General features: G+C 39.4%; 1 protein-coding gene across 2 annotated transcripts; it reads left to right on the forward strand.

Moving 5' to 3' along the window:
- The first annotated feature begins 1,344 nt into the window (after nucleotides 1-1,344).
- On the forward strand, nucleotides 1,345-17,511 carry LRRC8B (leucine rich repeat containing 8 VRAC subunit B). Of its 2 annotated transcripts, XM_021526551.3 has the most exons (5): nucleotides 1,345-1,448; nucleotides 11,332-11,386; nucleotides 12,196-12,293; nucleotides 12,991-15,149; nucleotides 16,103-17,511. In XM_021526551.3, the coding sequence occupies exons 4-5, from the start codon at nucleotides 13,017-13,019 to the stop codon at nucleotides 16,373-16,375; spliced, it is 2,406 nt and encodes an 801-aa protein (XP_021382226.2). In that variant the 5' UTR covers nucleotides 1,345-1,448; nucleotides 11,332-11,386; nucleotides 12,196-12,293; nucleotides 12,991-13,016; the 3' UTR covers nucleotides 16,376-17,511. The 2 variants fall into 2 exon arrangements, with proteins under 2 accessions (XP_021382226.2, XP_085442532.1); XM_085586406.1 differs by lacking the exons at nucleotides 1,345-1,448; nucleotides 11,332-11,386; nucleotides 12,196-12,293 and having other exon boundaries at nucleotides 12,367-15,149.
- Nucleotides 17,512-17,521: the final 10 nt, after the last annotated feature.

The following is a 17,521-nucleotide window of genomic DNA, read 5'->3' on the forward strand; positions in this document are numbered from 1 at the left end:
TTGCATTAAAAAGTGAGGTTCTCTTTTGTTTTCATTATTTTCACTTTTGGCTCCAGTGCAATGCTGGTGCTTCCTCAAAAGTATTATTTATTTTAATATCTCTTTTAAATTGAAACTAACACTACTAGCTAAATGTGTACTGAATACGTATTTGAAAACTGTGAATGCAAGTTAAAAATTGTTAGCTTTTGTAAAATTTAGTGTCTTTGCTATTTAAAATGAAGGCAGATTTGAACAGCTGCAGAGAAAAGGACTTTCGTGTTTCACGGAGGAAAAGCGTTATTTTGAAAATAGTCTCTTTTTCCACGAAATTGATGACTAGACAGAGAATAAACATTACCATAGCAGAGCCAGTGTAAGGAGTAAATAGAGTGTACTGTAAATAGAGTTTATACTAGGTCCTCGCCATGGCGCTACTAATAATGAAAATATGTCAGGACAATTACTTGAGTAGATTGAGCTGTTTGCATGACTAAGAGGAGGGAGACAGAGCCCATTCGTCCCAGTTTTTGTAGAAATCTAGGTAGGAATCAAATTTTTCCTTCAGGCTTTCATGCCTTTACGCAGCAGAACTGGCCACTTCTGACAGCTGGAGAAGGGAGCTGCACTGCCCACTGGAGGAGGTGAAGTAGGAAAGTCAAATGAATTATGACTTTTTAAAAACGTTGTGTTTAATTGTGAACTTTATAATACCGATATCGGGTTTACAGTGGAATAAAGAGCCACAGAAGAGCCTGGCCGAACAGACTTTTAACTGCTCCTGTCAGAAAGGTGTTGGGTGTCCCTGGCCCCGGGAGGAGCCCCCCGGTGCAGCAGGACATTGGCAGCGGCGGTGCCGCGGCTGGGGCGGGAGCTCATCCCGACCGCACCCGCGCGGTGCCGCTCCCCGCATCCCCAGCCCCGATCCTTCCGCCCGCCCCAGCGCGGGTCGGGCCGCTCCGGGATCCGCACCCCGTCCCAGCCGAAGCCTCCGGTGGGATTAAATTGCATTTCGCAAGTGGCACCGTGTCTATTTTTATTTGCTAACGGCCGGCGACAATGGCTTTCTCACTTCCTCCACCTCTTCCAACGCTCGGGTTATTTAAACGCCGGCACGGAGGTGGGGGCCGCTGCCTGCGGGCCGGCAGCAAGGGGCTCTGAGCCGGCCGGGCTACCGGGAGCTCCCCGGTGCGCCGGGAGGCGCGGTGAGGCGGCTCCGCAGGTGAGCGGCGGGGCCGGGCCGGGGCCGAGCGCGGCGCTTTTGTCCGCCGCAGCTCCCCCGCCCCGGCCCGTCAGCGGCGCCGCCGGCCGCGCCCATTGGCTGCGCGGGCGGTAACGTGACACCGGCGGGGCCCGCCCCAGACGCGCCGGTTGGAGCCGGTGCCTCGCGCTGCGCCGCCGGCTGCCGCGCGGACGGGGCGCGCGGACCCAGCGCCGCTGCGCGGGCGGGCCGGGGGCGGCGGCGGCAGGTAAGGGAGGGGCGGCCGCCGCTGACAGGTGCCCCGCGGCCCCGGCCAGCGAGGGAGCACGGGCGGAAGGAGGGGAGCGGCGCGGCGCGGGGCTTTCCGAGGGCAGCTCTCGCGGTCCCCGCTTTTCCCGGGGTTGCCCCTCCGCCAGCGGAGCGGGAGGGCGCTGCCGTCCTGCGGGGTGCCCGGCGCCGCTCGTCGGGCGAGCCGGTGAGGCTGCGTGGCGGCCGCCCCGTCCCTCGGCGGCGCCCGGCAGCGGGGCCGCTCACCTGCCGTGGCCCCGCGGGCCAGCCGAGGCAGAGGGGGACCGGCGTGGGGCGCCGAGCGCGTCCGTGGCCGCCGCGGGGCCCGCGGGCGGAGCTCGGCGAAAACCGCTCTGTGGTTTGCGTAACCGATATCTGCGCGTGTCCTCGAGTGACCCGGGCGCTACAGGTCGCCTGGGGCCGCTCTCCTCCGTGCCCGGCTCGCCCGGCTGGGCGAGCAGCCGCCCTTCGGCCCCGGAGTGCCGGCGGCACCTGCCCTCGAGCCAGCGGCAGGCGGGAGCAAGTCCCAGCCTCCGCGCAAGGGAGAAAAGAGTTAACTCCGTGTTGAGGCCTGACAGTTCTGCGTGTCGAACAAAAACCGTCCTGTTTGTCGTTGTCTTCCTTTCTCCTGCCTGGTCAATGCGTTCTCGTCCCAGCTAGTCAGGGATCTTATAGCAGCTTCTCTTTGCGCCCTGGCCGAGTTGTGCAAGTGGCGCCAGGCAGACTTTGTGCCCGTCTTCTCAGGGAAACTGGGGCAACTTCCTGGCTTTGGGTCAGAATTTGACACTAGTGAATGCTGCAGTTGACTAGTTATGTAGGACTGATTAAAGTAGATTTCCCTAAAGCTTAATTTTATATTAATAATGTAATTAATTATGCTGGTCAGGTAAACTGTGTTTGAATTGGCCCCTATTTGGGTCATTTAAAACTATACCTGTGAGGTAGTCCTCGAACAAGCTGGAAGTGATGTGGTTTATTATTATTTATTCAAGTCTTTATGCTATATCTTCTGCTGACTTTCAGCTTTCTTTGTTTGCTGGAAGGATAAGGTAAGGCATCAATTCTTTTAGGTATCTTGGAATTTTTTCTTAAGTACCTTCCTAGCAGGAAGGGCAACAGATTAGGCCTTACTGGCCTGTCTTGTTTAACTTAAAGAGAGGGGTGAAGAAAAGCCCATGAGGTTTAAGTAGTGAAATCTTACAGTACTTGTAGAATTTATTAAGTATTGTCTATCTATATTGTACATGTTTTCTTCAGAATCCATGTAGCTTTTCTTCAGAATCCATGTAGCTCAGATGACAGTGTGGAGAATAGAAGAGATAAGTTCCCTTCAGTATCTTTGGCCCTGAACAGCGCAAAGGACATGAAATGAAATGAGAATGATTATGGAAGAGAAGCAGTAGTTAATATGTGATACAGGGGGGATTTTTAAAGAGTTTTTTTGAGTGTTTAAAGCATTCTGTTGTAGCCAGATAACAAATGTTTATTGGAGAGTTTTACACTAGCATATATTATTACATTCTGCTTTATTTTACATTCACATAATGCAGTTGACTTATAACTTCAGTAGGATTCATGTAACTTTTAGAAATAGTGCTGTATTAACTTGCTAGTTCCCTTATGCTTTTGAGAGAAGGGAGTTGCTGGTCTGGCTTGTATTTGTTTCCTTTTTCAGGAAAACATGGTTTTTATGAGGAGAAAATTGCATTTTGTTTATTGCAAGTTACCAATACAGCTGTTGTTTGAAGTTAATGAAAACAGGTTGAATAATTTTTAGAGAGGGATCAACAGTGCTAAAGAAACATCCATCAGTATTTCAGCATTGTAAAACAAACCTTGTAGAGCAGTATGTCATTGTCAAAGAAGTATTTTTCTTAGGGGTTTCTGAAGGGGGATGGAAGGGGAAATCTTGTCTTGCTTTAGCTGCTGCTGTGCTTGCTCTGCCTGATGTGCTACAGGTAGCGAGAGACTGTGGCACTAATAACGCTACTTCAGCTTACAATACCTACTGCTAAAGCCATAAAGCTTTACTCAGCTAGGATTAGAAATGGATGTTTCATGTGACTAAGGGGATAAGGTGTGGTTTTTATGGGTCTCTGTGCTGCCTATCTAAATGTTTCATGCTGCTCTCTGTATTCTAAGCGCTAACCGGTGGGCTGTATTTATCCTTAGGCATTCTTGTAACAGCTGTTCAGCTTTTGTCATGTAAATAGTGTTACTCTGCCACTTGCTTTTGCAGTTACTCTTCTTAAAGGTAAGTTAGCAGTCTGTGCTGTGGTCACGAAGTTATTTGGTTCAGATATCATGGGTCGCCATGTAGAAGGTTGAGAAATGTAAAGTAGAATTAATATTCTGAAGTTTACATATGCTTTCTTTAATGTTAAAGTGGTATAGGTTATAACATTCCAGTTAGAGCTTTACCAGACTTGGTGAGTGGGCTTCAGTTTATTGTACTTATGCTTGGGTTTGGGGATTATTTTCCCCAAGAGTTGTTAGTCTGCTACCAGTGAATTCTGGATTTAATTTTTAGCTTGTTGAAATCAAATTGTAATTCACTATTGAACTAAAGGGTCATAATACTTATGAATAGTTTCCCAGCTATTTGATTTAGACTTACCAATATGAAAATATGTGCTTTGTAGTGGTGTAGTACATTGGAAGGAAGGCAGATAATGCAGCTCTCAGTAAAGCTGTTACAAATGCAGTTCAAGGGACACTGCTGACATACTCTCCTCTAATGTAAACCTATGAGGATTCTAGGGTCTTTCAACAATCAGAAGGGAATTGTGGAGAACATGTAATGGAGTTTTTCAATTTAATTCTCATTGGTGTTGCTCTGTTTCAAAATGATGTATTTGCACACACTGAAATAAATTATGTGACTGCATTTCCACCATAAGGGCTCAGCCTCCAAGTACGTTTGGATGCTGTAAAATGGAATGCAAATTCTTACTCTAAAATTGAGAATTTAGTTGCCTGTGAGAAACTAAAGGGATTAAAATGCTGGTAAGGGGTCCAGTGATACCAATTAGAATATGGTAGTAACACAATCTGGTTGCTACTAATTGTGAGTAGAATTTAGGCATTGTTACAAACACTTTATTTCTTTGTGAGACAGTAGTTTGAATAGTGATTTTACTTAGCAAAGTTTCAGTTTTGTGACACAACAGCTACAAAACTGTGGTCATGTAGTTTGCTCAGGCTTAGTTAAAGTGACATTGATTTTTAGAGCTCTTATTTCAAACCCCAGAAAATGTAACCCCTTATTTCCCAGACATTATTGCCTTAGTTTTCTGGGGAAAATACCAGTATTCTGTGACTAGTTCAGGTTGTGAAATATTTATTTAGCTACTTTCTGGTAGCTAAAAAATGATCTGCATCCAAATATGAGGAGCTACTGAGCTGAAATTTAACAATAGCACATTGTTTTTAATGCTGAAGTATTAGTCCTTTGAACTAATTTTTCCATCTGAATGAAAGCAAAATCTTGGTGCGCATTTGTTATGTAATCCAAAATATTTGAAGAAGGGAGGGAATTTGAAAATTTTTAACTAAAAACTGTTTGTTTCTAGCTTGTGTTTAAATTATTCACAAGATAAACTTTAATTTCCAACCTATGCCAATGCAAGTGTGAAACTGATTGTTGGTTTTACAGTGCCTTTTCCAAATAAACACTTTTTATTAAACATTAACATTGTTTAAATACTAACTTTTCAGTGATACTGACTACAAAGTTGGGAAAATTATTGCTTAATTGAAGTGAGATGGGTTATGTCAATACTCAAGCGCTTTACCGAAGAGGAGTTAAAAGCAGTGTCTGCTTTACTTCAAATTATTATTTAGTTTCTTACAAATATAGGGCTTGAGGTTTTTTACTTCAAAGTTCTTAATTGATTCAGGTGATGATAAAACCTTGACTCTTGTTTTTGTAGTTCTTAAACTTGGCTTCCTACCAAAGTGTGTTTCTGATTAATACTGCTATCTGAAAAACCTTCCCAGCTGTTGGGTCCCTTCAGACAGCCTGCTCAAAAAAGGAAATTTTGCGCAGTTGGAAACTAGCACAGCACACTTGGGTTTGATGGAAGTACAACGCGTGAACAGAGGTCCTGAACTAACTTCGTGTTTGTTCAGGAAACAAAGTAGGATTACTGTGGCTTTACTGTAGAATTCAAGTCTGATCACTTGTTTGTGGTTCTGAAACTTAGCATTGTTCTAGGAGATGTTTCTGATAGGTACAGCACAGCTTTCAGCTCTCCTGATCCCATGCATATGTGCAGCTCTGAACTGTACAGTTATGTTTAGGCATGCAGTTTGTACATACACTGCCACACAGGTTGTGCAATGTGAAATTTGTCTTTCAGTCTGTTCATTTTATTAAAAGAAGAGATGTAGCCAGTTTCTTTATCCAATTAGTAAATATATCATGCAAAGCAATATGAATAGGAAGATACTTAAGAGGCTGAGGGTGTTGTGCAGCCAGATTGCACACTGCTGGAGGATTGGTAAAGCCTGTTCATTTTCCATTTCAAGCAGGCTTGTATTTGATTCCAGTCTCAAGTTTTTCTTTGTCTTATTTTGGGGTGGGGATATTCTTCAAAAAGATAATGAGTTTCAGGAGAGCTTGCATACAAAAAGAGTGTCTGAGTTTGCGTCAGATATCAATTGGAAATCAATTTATCTGTTCTTATTATTCTATTTTAGCTGTTTAGACCAAACATCTAGAGTCGAGTTTCTGCTCGTCAGGCTGGCATTCCCGAGTAACTCTTTCCTGTTAAACAAGATGAAAACCTGCTCCTTCTAAAAGGAGATATGAGCCACTACTGAAAATCTAAATCAGCTTTCTGATGTCAGAACTAATAGAGTGAAATGTGTTTCTGTATTGCTGCCCTGATAATTACATTTTCCTAGATGCAATTAAGTTCTTGTCTGTGGAAATAATAATATTCCCTTCTAGAAGGTTCTCCATTAATACGCAACATCAGGAAAACTTAAAACGACTATTTTTCGACCAATCTTGAATCTTGTGGCTATATTTCTACATGGTAATAATTATCTTGCAGAGATAGAATACATTTGGTATATATTTTTTATGGCCTCAGTTGCTGTTTCCATTCTCAGCATCTGCTATCCTAAGAGAATGCTGCAGTCTGTAAGTGTTGAAAAACTTCGGTATCATTTCTTCAGCCAAATGTTGAAATTTTAAGTTATTGTACTAGATAACCGTTCACATTTTGGAAACATCAGAATTATTCTAGATAGAATGAGGACTGCAAATACAAATTAATATTTCTGAGATCAGACAAAGGTGATAACTGTTTGGCCATTATTAGGAGAAGGAATAGCATGTATTTCTAGCTCTCAGAACCAAACAGAAACTTAGTACAATCCAAAAGAGCTAAATGCCTAGTAAGAAATTATTAGTGTATAATATTCCTCCTTTAAATAATTTTTAGAGAATGGCAGAAATGTCACCCTAATTTTACAGTTGTTAAGTTTGAGTTGGAAAGAAAGAAAATTACTTGTATGAAGCGATCCAGCTGTCAGAAGTAAATTATTAACTTGGTTAGGTATGGGTATTGTACTGGAAAGCAATGTTTGAGCTAGGAAATGAATGTAGAATGGAGGTTCTGAATAATTATAACCACTGGATTTTAGTATTCTGCTCTCTGTAGAAGTAGTATGGAAAATGTTGGCACCTTCTATCATTGTCTAAATGCAGTGTGTTTGAATTCCTTATTCCTTTACTTAGAAGATGCAAATCAGAATATGAACCTGCTTTAGTTAATACCTGAGTACATTGTGGTATTACATTGCCATGTAACAAATGATGTTGATAGCCTAGTTATAGCAACATGATATTTTGTGGATGACAAAATTGACACAAATGCTTCCTTGACTTTTTAAGTAGGATTTGTAGTCAGTGTACTTTATTCTGCTGTGACAGCAGCACTCTTGATGATGCTTGAGAAATTAATTCAGAGCTGGTTCAGGTTTGTGGACATATTTCCAAGTTCTTCCTTCTGAGAATATTCTCTTATTTCAGACTGGTTTCCAGTAAGGTTACTGAAGTTGTCTTGGCTGTTTCAAATGTCTTTGGCCATTTATGGTTTTATTGAGAAGAACAGTGAAAATGGAAAGAGGGTGTCTGAGCAATTCCTTGCCTTTTCCCCAGGAAAGAGGGTCTCTTGTTATATAATTCTTACTGGTTTATGCTGCTGGGTCCTTTGTATTGTTACTGCTCTTGAAGACTGAAGATAATAAGCTATACTATAAATAATCTGATTGTAGAAAAATCTGATAGTATTTAAGTTGTGAATATTCTCTGATGTTCTCTCTGCTTTGCTTTCTGATGTCCTGAGCATGGCAGCACGATGAATTGACATAATATCTCTCTGACTTACGGAAACTAGAGGGATAAAAATTAATTTTCTATTGTAATACATATCTTGGTATGCAAAATAAAATATATGCCATTGATACCCATTCAGAATGGTGGAGGGATACTGCTGATACCATTGTCTTATGGTTATGCAGTCATACTTCCCAGAAACATGGTTACAAGAATAAAAAGGTATAATAAGCAAACTTGGAAAATATTATTTTATGCAGTTGGAAGGTGTCTGACTCTTTGTCAGCTGTGCTAGTTCTGGGATGAAGGACTTGATGTACTGTTGTGTGAGATGGTTTCTGGTGCAGTTAAAAGACCTAGGCTGGAACTGAGGAGGTTGATTTTGGTGTCATCATACTTGTTTAGGAAAGAACAGGTGAAGAACCAAGGAGACTTTTCATATTTAATGTTCCAAACTTGCTCCAAGATTTCTTTGGAACTTGGAAGTAAAGACTGTAGTATCTTTAGAACTGAGTTACTGACTATAAAACCTACTTGGGAGATGAGGGAATGACAAAGGAGGCCTGTTCTTCTAGATAGCACTTGAGAGTGTGAACCGTGCCAATTCCCTGGTATCTTCCTTGGCACATTTGGGCTGGAATGCTTGACAGCATGGCATGTCTGCAGTCATCTCTGGAGAGAGTTGTCTCCTGTGGTTTCAATTAGCATTAGCTGAGCACTGATGGACTATGTGCTTCTGGCCTAAGAAGGTAGATACATTTCCAATACAGTTCTCTCCCATTGTCTCCATCCCCACTGTATTCTCATTCTTCTTTCTCTTATGCTAGAAAGCCCGCTCCTTTGTTGTCCTTTCTTAAGTCACCATTCCTTTGAGCATTCTTAGTCTTGCAGTTCTGATTCTGGTTTTGTTGCCTTTTTTAAATTGAGGCAATAAGGCTCTTAAGACATACACATTAGGTTTGTATGAGGATGGTGCCCCTTGTTGCTGCAAGTATTTTTTTGAGTATTAGTGAAGGACAGCCTTTGCTGCTCTGAGAGCTGCATCATTGCTGGCAAGTTCCTCCAATAATTTCCTTTTCAAAGTCAAATATAGAAATATACAGCTGCTTGGAGAAATGTAAATTAATGGAGCAAACAAGAGTGCTAGATTTTCCAATGAGGACAAATTATATATTAATTAAATGTTGGAATGAAACTAGGTAAGTATTTATTGTATGATCAATATAAAGCACTCTCTTCTGAACAGATGCTTGCATTGATATTTATTTTAGTCAGTATTTTAGAGGCTGATATGTCTCAAGTTTTAAGTTCTAACCTTAATTTATATATTTTAAAAATGCATCTCTGAGTTTGAGAATAGTACTGAGACAGCAAAGCTGTAAAAAACATTGCTTACTAGAAATGCTCAAATTTGATTCAGAGTTCCAGATTCTGCTTGGTTCATTAGGGATCTTAGAAAGTACCATGGCTACAAATGGACTTAGAGTCTCTGGACAAGTAGACAGCTTGTTCTCAAAGATATCAGTAATGTTGATGCAATTACATGAAAACAAAGCTGGTATACCTTTCATTTTCCTGTATTTTCTTACCATTAGAAGTCTTATAACTATAACTGTATATTTAACTCTGGTGGCTGTCTGATGCTTATAGATAATATTTTTCAAAATTAGAGTCTTTTATTCACATTCTGGATATGTTTCTGTTGCTCTGATTTAATAAGTCTTGAAGTAACTAAAAATTACCTCTATATTAGTGATCTTTATTACTTTATTTTTCTGGCCTATGTCTCTGTATTGGTCTGGAGTAACTCTCCTGAAGTCATCATTTTGCCTGGAGCTAAGCTTCATTCTTTCTTCTTTTAAGAAAGATTGCCAATTGAGTTAGGCCACTTTGAAAAGCTTTCATGGCTTTGATATGGGTTGAAAGCTGCTGGAGATGAGGTTTATCAAATCCGTTACAGTTCAGCATTATTCTATTTGATTAGCCACTCTTGGCGTACAGATAGGATTTGAAAGAAAAATGTCTTCAGCAAAATTATCATCAATAATTCACATTTATATTACAATTGTATATACTGTGTACGCCTCCAATGGGAAGCTTTATTTCATAAACAGAGACTAGTAATGGATACACATTCTTCATTGGAAGACTTGAAAAAGTAGCCACTCACCAGGCCTGCTTTCAAGTATTTAAATACTTAATATTGTGACATTTGCTTTCTGCTGGAAAGTGTTGTAAAAAAGAATGTATTCTTTTTTTCTGGAATGGGGACTAACAGCTTTTCATTGCAAGGCAGAGAGGTGACAAAGCATTTTATAGAAACAAACCTCACAAAGTTATATGGGTCAGCTTCAGACTGAGTTCTCAGTCTGTGCAAAAACAAAGCACTTTTTTTTTAGCATTATGTCATTAGTTGAAAAAGGTGTATTGAGTGATGCATACTCTTAAGTATACCAAAATGATTTTCACAGAATTGGCTTAAGTTTCATTTTCTGTTCTTCTTTTTTTAAATTTTAGGGAAAGTGCTTTATCGAAGAGCGTTAACTGTTTTATTGTACTCTGAATTTTGTCCTTTGTACTGAGCAGATATGCTTATTCCCCAAGAATACTCCAGTAAACATTTAGTTATATAAATAATCTTGAAACATTAATATCTTCCCAAGTCCCTGATGAGGTTTACACATTTGTCAGGAAAAGACAAATTGCTCATTAGACCTTTCACACTATGTTAAACTCTCAGCCAATTTAGTGATAATTTTGACTTTTCAAGTGTTTTTCTTTATTAAAAATTTGCTATTTTTACCTTTTGATCTTACTTTGTTTCATCATTCAATATATTAATCTTAGTGTGTTCTTTATAACTTTAACAGAGGTCCCAGGTCTTTCATTTTTATAACAAACTTCAAGCAAGAAGAATTGACTGGTTTAAATTTTAGGCTGGAAGGGAAAAAATGTTTTTGATTTTCTTTTGTTTACATTCAAATCAAGCATGTTTCGCTTGAGTCAAGATGTGATCCAGGTATTCTTTGCAGAATAAAAGCCTTCATTTGAATGGGTTTAGTATCTCTATGTGCTTTTATACTGACAAATTTATATGCAAACCACAAGAATTATGTCAAAAGAACTCATTTTAAAGGCATTTGGGATATGCTTTGGAAGTTGAAGTGGAGCAATTAAAGAAATTTCTATTTTTCTGCTGTGTAGAGCATCTCAGCTGCAGAACTTGTAACTTTGTCAGTGCAAAAACTGTTAAGCTTAAATGGCTTTTAGTGCTTAGAAAGGGGACAATGAGAGAAGCCATTAGGTTCTCTACTTTAGGATAAGCAAGTTTCAGATAGTGAACAAGTAGATAATTTGAAGGGGGTGGCGTCTTGTAGATCTTTAGATCTTTTACTCATAGATGTTGGCTCTTTGAAATGCTGTTGTTGAAACAGTAATGAACTGCTGTTCTAATACTCACAGTTTTTGGAGTCCAAATTTTTCACAATCTCATGACAATTTATTTTCCTTCCAGGAGTGTACTGTAACCATCCAGTCCTTCTTCAGCTGCTTTCCCTTGGGTGGGCCTGGTAAGTTTTTGTATTCTATTATAAATAGCTTTGTCATCACAAGAAGGGTTAATTTATTTTCGGTCATTCTTTCCACTTGAATGTGGAGTAAGAATCAGGTTCAGCTACTGTTTGACTTTTTACAACAGTTTGTAATCTCTGTTTAAAATTGAAAGGTACAGTATCAATATATTATAAGCAAGAGTCAAGTGTGCCCAGGTAAGGGCAATGGCATCCTGGTCTGTATCAAAAACAGTGTAGCCAGGGGGACCAGAGCACTTCCCTGTGCTCAGCACTGGTGAGGTCCCACCTCGAGTGCTGTTTCCAGTTCTGGGCCCCTGACTACAAGAAAGGTATTGAGGGGCTGGAGTGAGCCCAGAGAAGGACAGTGGAGCTGGGGAAGGGTGTGGAGCACAGGTTCTGTGAGGAGCAGCTGGGGGAGCTCATCTGGGAGAAAAGGAGGTTCAGGGGGAGCTTCACAGTCTCTACAAGTGCCTGAAAGGAGAGTGTGGCCAGCTGGGGGTCAGTTTCCCAAGTAACAAGTTCACAGTTATTTGGGGGGAAAAAAAATTACTTCCTTTTTGAAATGGGGCTTAGCTGTAGGCAGTTTCCCTGGGTGTTCAGAGATTTTTGTGTTGATGTGACTGCAAAACTTTGACTTTGCATGCTGCATGATCACATATTTACAACCTGTTCCATTTCATGTAGCTGTAGTAATGCAGAGCTTAATGGAGGCATAATGAGGCAGCAGTTGTAATGAAAGCTAAAATGTTTGCTCTTTATTTATGTTAAGCCATTAAATAAGCTTATTCAATGTTTTCTCCATCCAGAATGAAGACAAATGTAAAGATGTCATGTCCAAGGAATTTTAAAAGGTGTAGACCTCCTGACTGAGCATTGCTGTTTTTTATTGTCTTTAATCAGTAAAGTAAGTATGAATAAAACCTATGCTTCTGGGAGCTGAATGTGTCATATATATATATATATATATATATATATATATATATATATATATATAAAGCAATATTGAGCAATAATACATTGTGCCACCCTAATTTTAATTCTGCCAATATGCTTAATTCTCTTGATGGTAGAATATGTGGAGTTACATATAAGAAGGGCTTTTTGGGAATTTGAGTATTTTTAATTGGGCAGAATTATTTAATCTGGTAGAAAGTTCTAAATTACAAGAGCCATCATGTTAACGTACTGCTCTGATTCTGGAATTCTTCATAAATAAGATATCACTTATGTAAGTTCATGATGGTAGTGAAGGACCGCTCATAATACATCTGCCATTTCTTTGACTTATACCTGTTTGTTGCTTATACTGCAGCAGTACCCAAATGTTAGGTTTTAATATACCTTCTCTCATGCTAGTTTCACTCTTTAAGTTTTTGCACTCCCAAGTACCTTTCCTTAAAATAAATCTATGAGATGATGGCTGGGGTCAGGTCCCAGAAGTTCTTTGATCCTTTTGGTATGCTCTGGAGTCCAGGCCACATGTTACACATATTTAGAACTGTGAAAACAATATTAAACTTCAAGTATTTCATGGTGAGATAAATTGTTTTTAACAATTCTCTAAGAATGTCTTGTCTTTTTTTTTTTTTCTCTTGTACCAGCTGCTGTTCTCTTACAGGTGAAAGTCATGATCACGCTAACAGAACTCAAATGCTTAGCAGATGCCCAGTCATCTTACCACATACTAAAACCATGGTGGGATGTCTTCTGGTATTACCTCACCATGATAATGCTGCTCGTTGCTGTGCTTGCTGGGGCTCTCCAGCTTACTCAAACCAGAGTATTGTGTTGTCTTCCTTGCAAGCTAGAATTTGACAATCATTGTGCTGTGCCTTGGGATTTAGTTAAAGCCAACCTTAACATGTCAGCTAGCTCGACAGCACCGATAATTATCCCGCTTAAAATCCAGAATTATCTCCATCGGCAGCAGTATTCCTACATTGATGCAGTATGTTATGAGCGACAGCTTCACTGGTTTGCCAAATTTTTTCCATACCTAGTGCTTTTGCATACTTTTATTTTTGCAGCTTGCAGTAATTTCTGGCTTTACTATCCTAGTACAAGTTCCAGGCTTGAGCACTTTGTAGCCGTTCTTCAGAAGTGTTTTGACTCTCCCTGGACAACGCGTGCCCTCTCAGAAACAGTTGCTGAGCAGTCTGCGAGGAAGTTGCCGATAGCCAAATCAAAAACAGTGATTTCATCACCTCAGAGTTCAGGAGACATAGGGGCCAGCAGACAGTCCCTGCCATATTCACAACATGGCTTGGAAACAACTGGAAGAGAAAATTCCAGTGTTCTCGACAAAAAAGAAGGGGAACAAGCTAAAGCTATATTTGAAAAAGTGAAGAAATTCAGAGTACATGCCGAAGAAAAGGATGTCGTATACACAGTGTATATGAAACAGATTATAGTGAAAGTCTTTGTAGTTGTTATAATAGTAATTTATGTCCCCTACTATTTATCGTTTATTACACTTGAAATTGATTGTGTAGTTAATGTTCAAGCCTTTACAGGCTACAAAAGGTACCAGTGTGTTTATTCGCTAGCAGAAATTTTTAAAGTTTTGGCTTCATTTTATGTTGTTTTAGTGATCTTCTATGGATTAACTTGTACTTATAGTTTGTGGTGGATGTTAAGAAGTTCACTTAAACAATACTCTTTTGAGAAATTGAGAGAGAAAAGTAATTACACTGATATACCTGATGTGAAGAATGACTTCGCATTTATTCTTCACTTGGCAGATCAGTATGATCCTCTTTATTCCCAACGATTCTCAATATTCCTGTCTGATTTGAGTGAAAATGAACTCAAACAGATAAATCTTAACAATGAATGGTCAGTGGAAAAACTGAGAAATAAACTAGTAAGAAACTCCCAAGACAAGACTGAACTTCACCTTTTCATGTTAAATGGTCTTCCAGACAGTGTCTTTGAACTGACAGAAATAGAAGTTCTAAGCCTGGAACTTATTCCTGAAGCCAAACTTCCTTCAGCTGTGACCCAGCTTGTCAATCTCAAAGAACTCAATGTTTATCACACATCACTAACGATGGATTATCCAGCAGTCAGCTTTTTAGAAGAAACTCTGAAAACCTTGCGTTTGAAGTCTAGTGAGATGGGAAGAATTCCATTTTGGGTCTTTCATCTAAAAAACCTACAAGAACTGTGTTTAACAGGATATTTCATGCTAGATCATCACAACTCCATATACAGTGATGGCTTTCAGGGGCTAAAAAATCTGAGATCAATTCACTTAAAAAACAACCTTTCCCGTATACCTCAAGTGATTACAGATCTTCTGCCTTCTTTACAACACTTGTCTATCAACAATGAGGGAAATAAACTGATAGTGCTAAATAACCTGAAGAAGCTGGTAAACCTGAGAACCTTGGAACTAATCTGCTGTGATTTAGAGCGCATTCCCCATTCCATTTTTACCCTAAACAATTTGCATGAAATTGACTTAAAAGAAAATAATCTCAGAACAGTGGAAGAAATAATTAGTTTCCAACATCTTAAAAATCTTTCTTGCTTAAAATTGTGGCACAACAGTATTTCATATGTCCCAGTGCAGATTGGTGCATTATCAAACCTGGAACAGTTGTATCTAAATTATAATAATATTAAGAATGTTCCATTGCAGCTATTTCTTTGTAGAAAGTTACACTATTTGGATCTTAGCTATAATAAGCTAACCTCCATCCCTGAAGAAATCGGTTATCTGACCAACCTGCAGTACTTGGCTTTGACAAAAAACCATGTAAGTAGAACTTTGAATTACTACTCAAAACCAAAAACAGACTTAAGCTGCTACTTCTTCTGGAATAGCCTCTAGCTTTTGCGGTGTTCACAATTAAAGTAAAACCAGAAAAAAGGGGTGGTGCTTGTTTAATTACTAAAGCTTTGGTATCAGCAAAGCTCACATAATGCTGAATAATACTATCCTGATTTGTAGCTGCTTAAGGGCTTTGATCCAGAGAAGGTATAGGTTAGCATGGCTGCAGAAACAGATCTTTCCTTTCCCTGCAGTTGTCAATCCTATGTAGTATTTTAGTGGAAGTGAACAGTGTTTACTCTTTACCTTAAAATGTCAAACTGAAGATTAAAGTAAATGAACAGGTGGTTGATGAGCAGCTCAGGTGTATGACTGGGAAGAGGGAAATAATTATGGTTGGTAACCTCACAATCAGTGCTAAACTGTCTGGCTTATTAGTGTGGAGCTCAGGCTTGTGACTCCTTTGCTCACATTGGTGAAGCTGGTTTTGGATGTTAGGTGTCAGTAGGGTGGGCAAGGACGACTGTACTGCACAGATAACTGCTTGTACAGCTTTCACAACACAGGAGCTGCTAATGTCTCTCCACAGTCTGTGCTTTCTTCAATAAGGGATTCTTAGGAATAGTAGGCTCTTCCTCTCCCCGCCACCAGCACACGTCTGCGTGCAGTTCTGTGTGCACGCGTGGATGTGCTCCTCCTTCCAGGCTTGGCTTCTGCCAGGAGCTGAGCAGCTTTGTAAGAAAACAGGGATAATAAAACCATTGTAGTGCTCTCAAGCACTTGATCACATAATGATAGAGGAGTTACACTCTTCTTTTCATAAACTAAGAGGGGTTTTTACCCTAAAATAAAAAGAGGAAATGTCAAAACATGCAGCTGCACTTAGGCTAACACCTTCTAATGTACTTTATTTTTGTTCTTCTCTTTCCTTTTTCTAGATTGAAATGCTGCCTGATGGATTATTTCAGTGCAAAAAGCTGCAATTTCTTCTTCTGGGAAATAACAGTCTGATGAATTTGTCCCCTTTTGTGGGTCAGCTACTGAATCTTGTTCAGTTAGAGCTCATTGGAAACTATCTTGAATCACTTCCTGCTGAACTGGAAGAATGTCAGCTCTTAAAGCGAAATAATCTAATTGTAGAAGAAAGGTTGTTAAAAACACTTCCACCTCGTGTAAGAGAGCGTTTGCAGGCATGCTCAGATAAGTCCTAAGTTTAAAATGAAACTCTGCATCGTTGCATTCTACAAGTCTTGCTTAATATCTCTCTAAAGATCTGTATAGGTAGAGAGGAGTGAAGGAGAGAGCAATTTAAAAATCAGTCTTAAATGCATTGAACTGAGTTGATTGTATTGGAAAAGAAAAATTTATTCATATTCAAACAAAAGATGCAGCCTTTTACAGGTAAACATGTTTGAATTTTGGAACATGAATTGTTGGTTAGGTTATACTGATTGAAATAATTCAGCTAAATGTTTATGGTAGTATTGAAAAAGAAGAGATGACTGCCTGGCTTTAGTGAGAGTGTATATACTTCTTTCCTATGAGAATTTTTTATGTTGAGAGTGATGATTTAAAATAGTTTTATTCCTGTCATATGAGGTCTAAGAACTGTCTGGAATTAGTTTCTAAATATGAACTCTTCTTTAATTTAGGATTTATTAAATTAAAAGTTTAAACTATTTGAGCCGTTTAATTGCATGGGGTATACAGAAAGTAATTTTTCAACATAACTTAATTTTTAAAAGATTTTGACAAGTACTAAGCATTAATTCTATAATTGTGGAAGATGCCATTTGAATCCTACTATTAAATACCTAGAACTGGTTTCAGCATTTTGTCTTAAAAATAGTAAATACAAAATTAATTGTTGCCTATAAATTGGGAGGAATCAGAATAATCTGAAGTAACGGTTGTGCACATGTCCTAGAGAAATAATCTTACATTTCTGATCTTCAGAAACAATGATGGCAAACAGAACACAGTATAGTTGCAAAGTTGTCTTCTGTATGTTGTGAGCATCCCAGGTGTTAGTGTAGTGTATGTTGCTGATTAATATTTTTATAACTTCTCATTACTGACTGCCTCAGTGCAGCTTCTCCACACCAGTTATTGGGGAGAGGATGAAGGAGATTTGAGGTTTGTATTAGATAGGGACAGAAAGACACAGATACAACAAACTAAATAATCAAACAACTTATAAGCATTTGGGAGGAAAAGACAGGAAGCATTATAAGCTTTGCCTCTTCTAGGGATGTAATAATTTCATAAATCATAGTGGTGGGATAAACTCTTATGCCATCCTTAATACTTGCAAAACTGGATGGAAATAAAATGTTTCCTGACTTCATTCTTCTGCT

Source organism: Lonchura striata, chromosome 8, assembly GCF_050655825.1.
Source record: "Lonchura striata isolate lonStrDom1 chromosome 8, ASM5065582v1, whole genome shotgun sequence".
NCBI classification, from domain to species: domain Eukaryota; kingdom Metazoa; phylum Chordata; class Aves; order Passeriformes; family Estrildidae; genus Lonchura; species Lonchura striata.

What these genes read in the sequence shown, in the direction of transcription:
- LRRC8B (XM_021526551.3), top strand. Translation starts at nt 13,017, where the DNA reads ATGATCACGCTAACAGAACTCAAATGCTTAGCAGATGCCCAGTCATCT. An exon ending in TGGCTTTGACAAAAAACCAT is followed by an intron (nt 15,150 to 16,102) that starts GTAAGTAGAACT and finishes TCCTTTTTCTAG; the next exon opens with ATTGAAATGCTGCCTGATGG.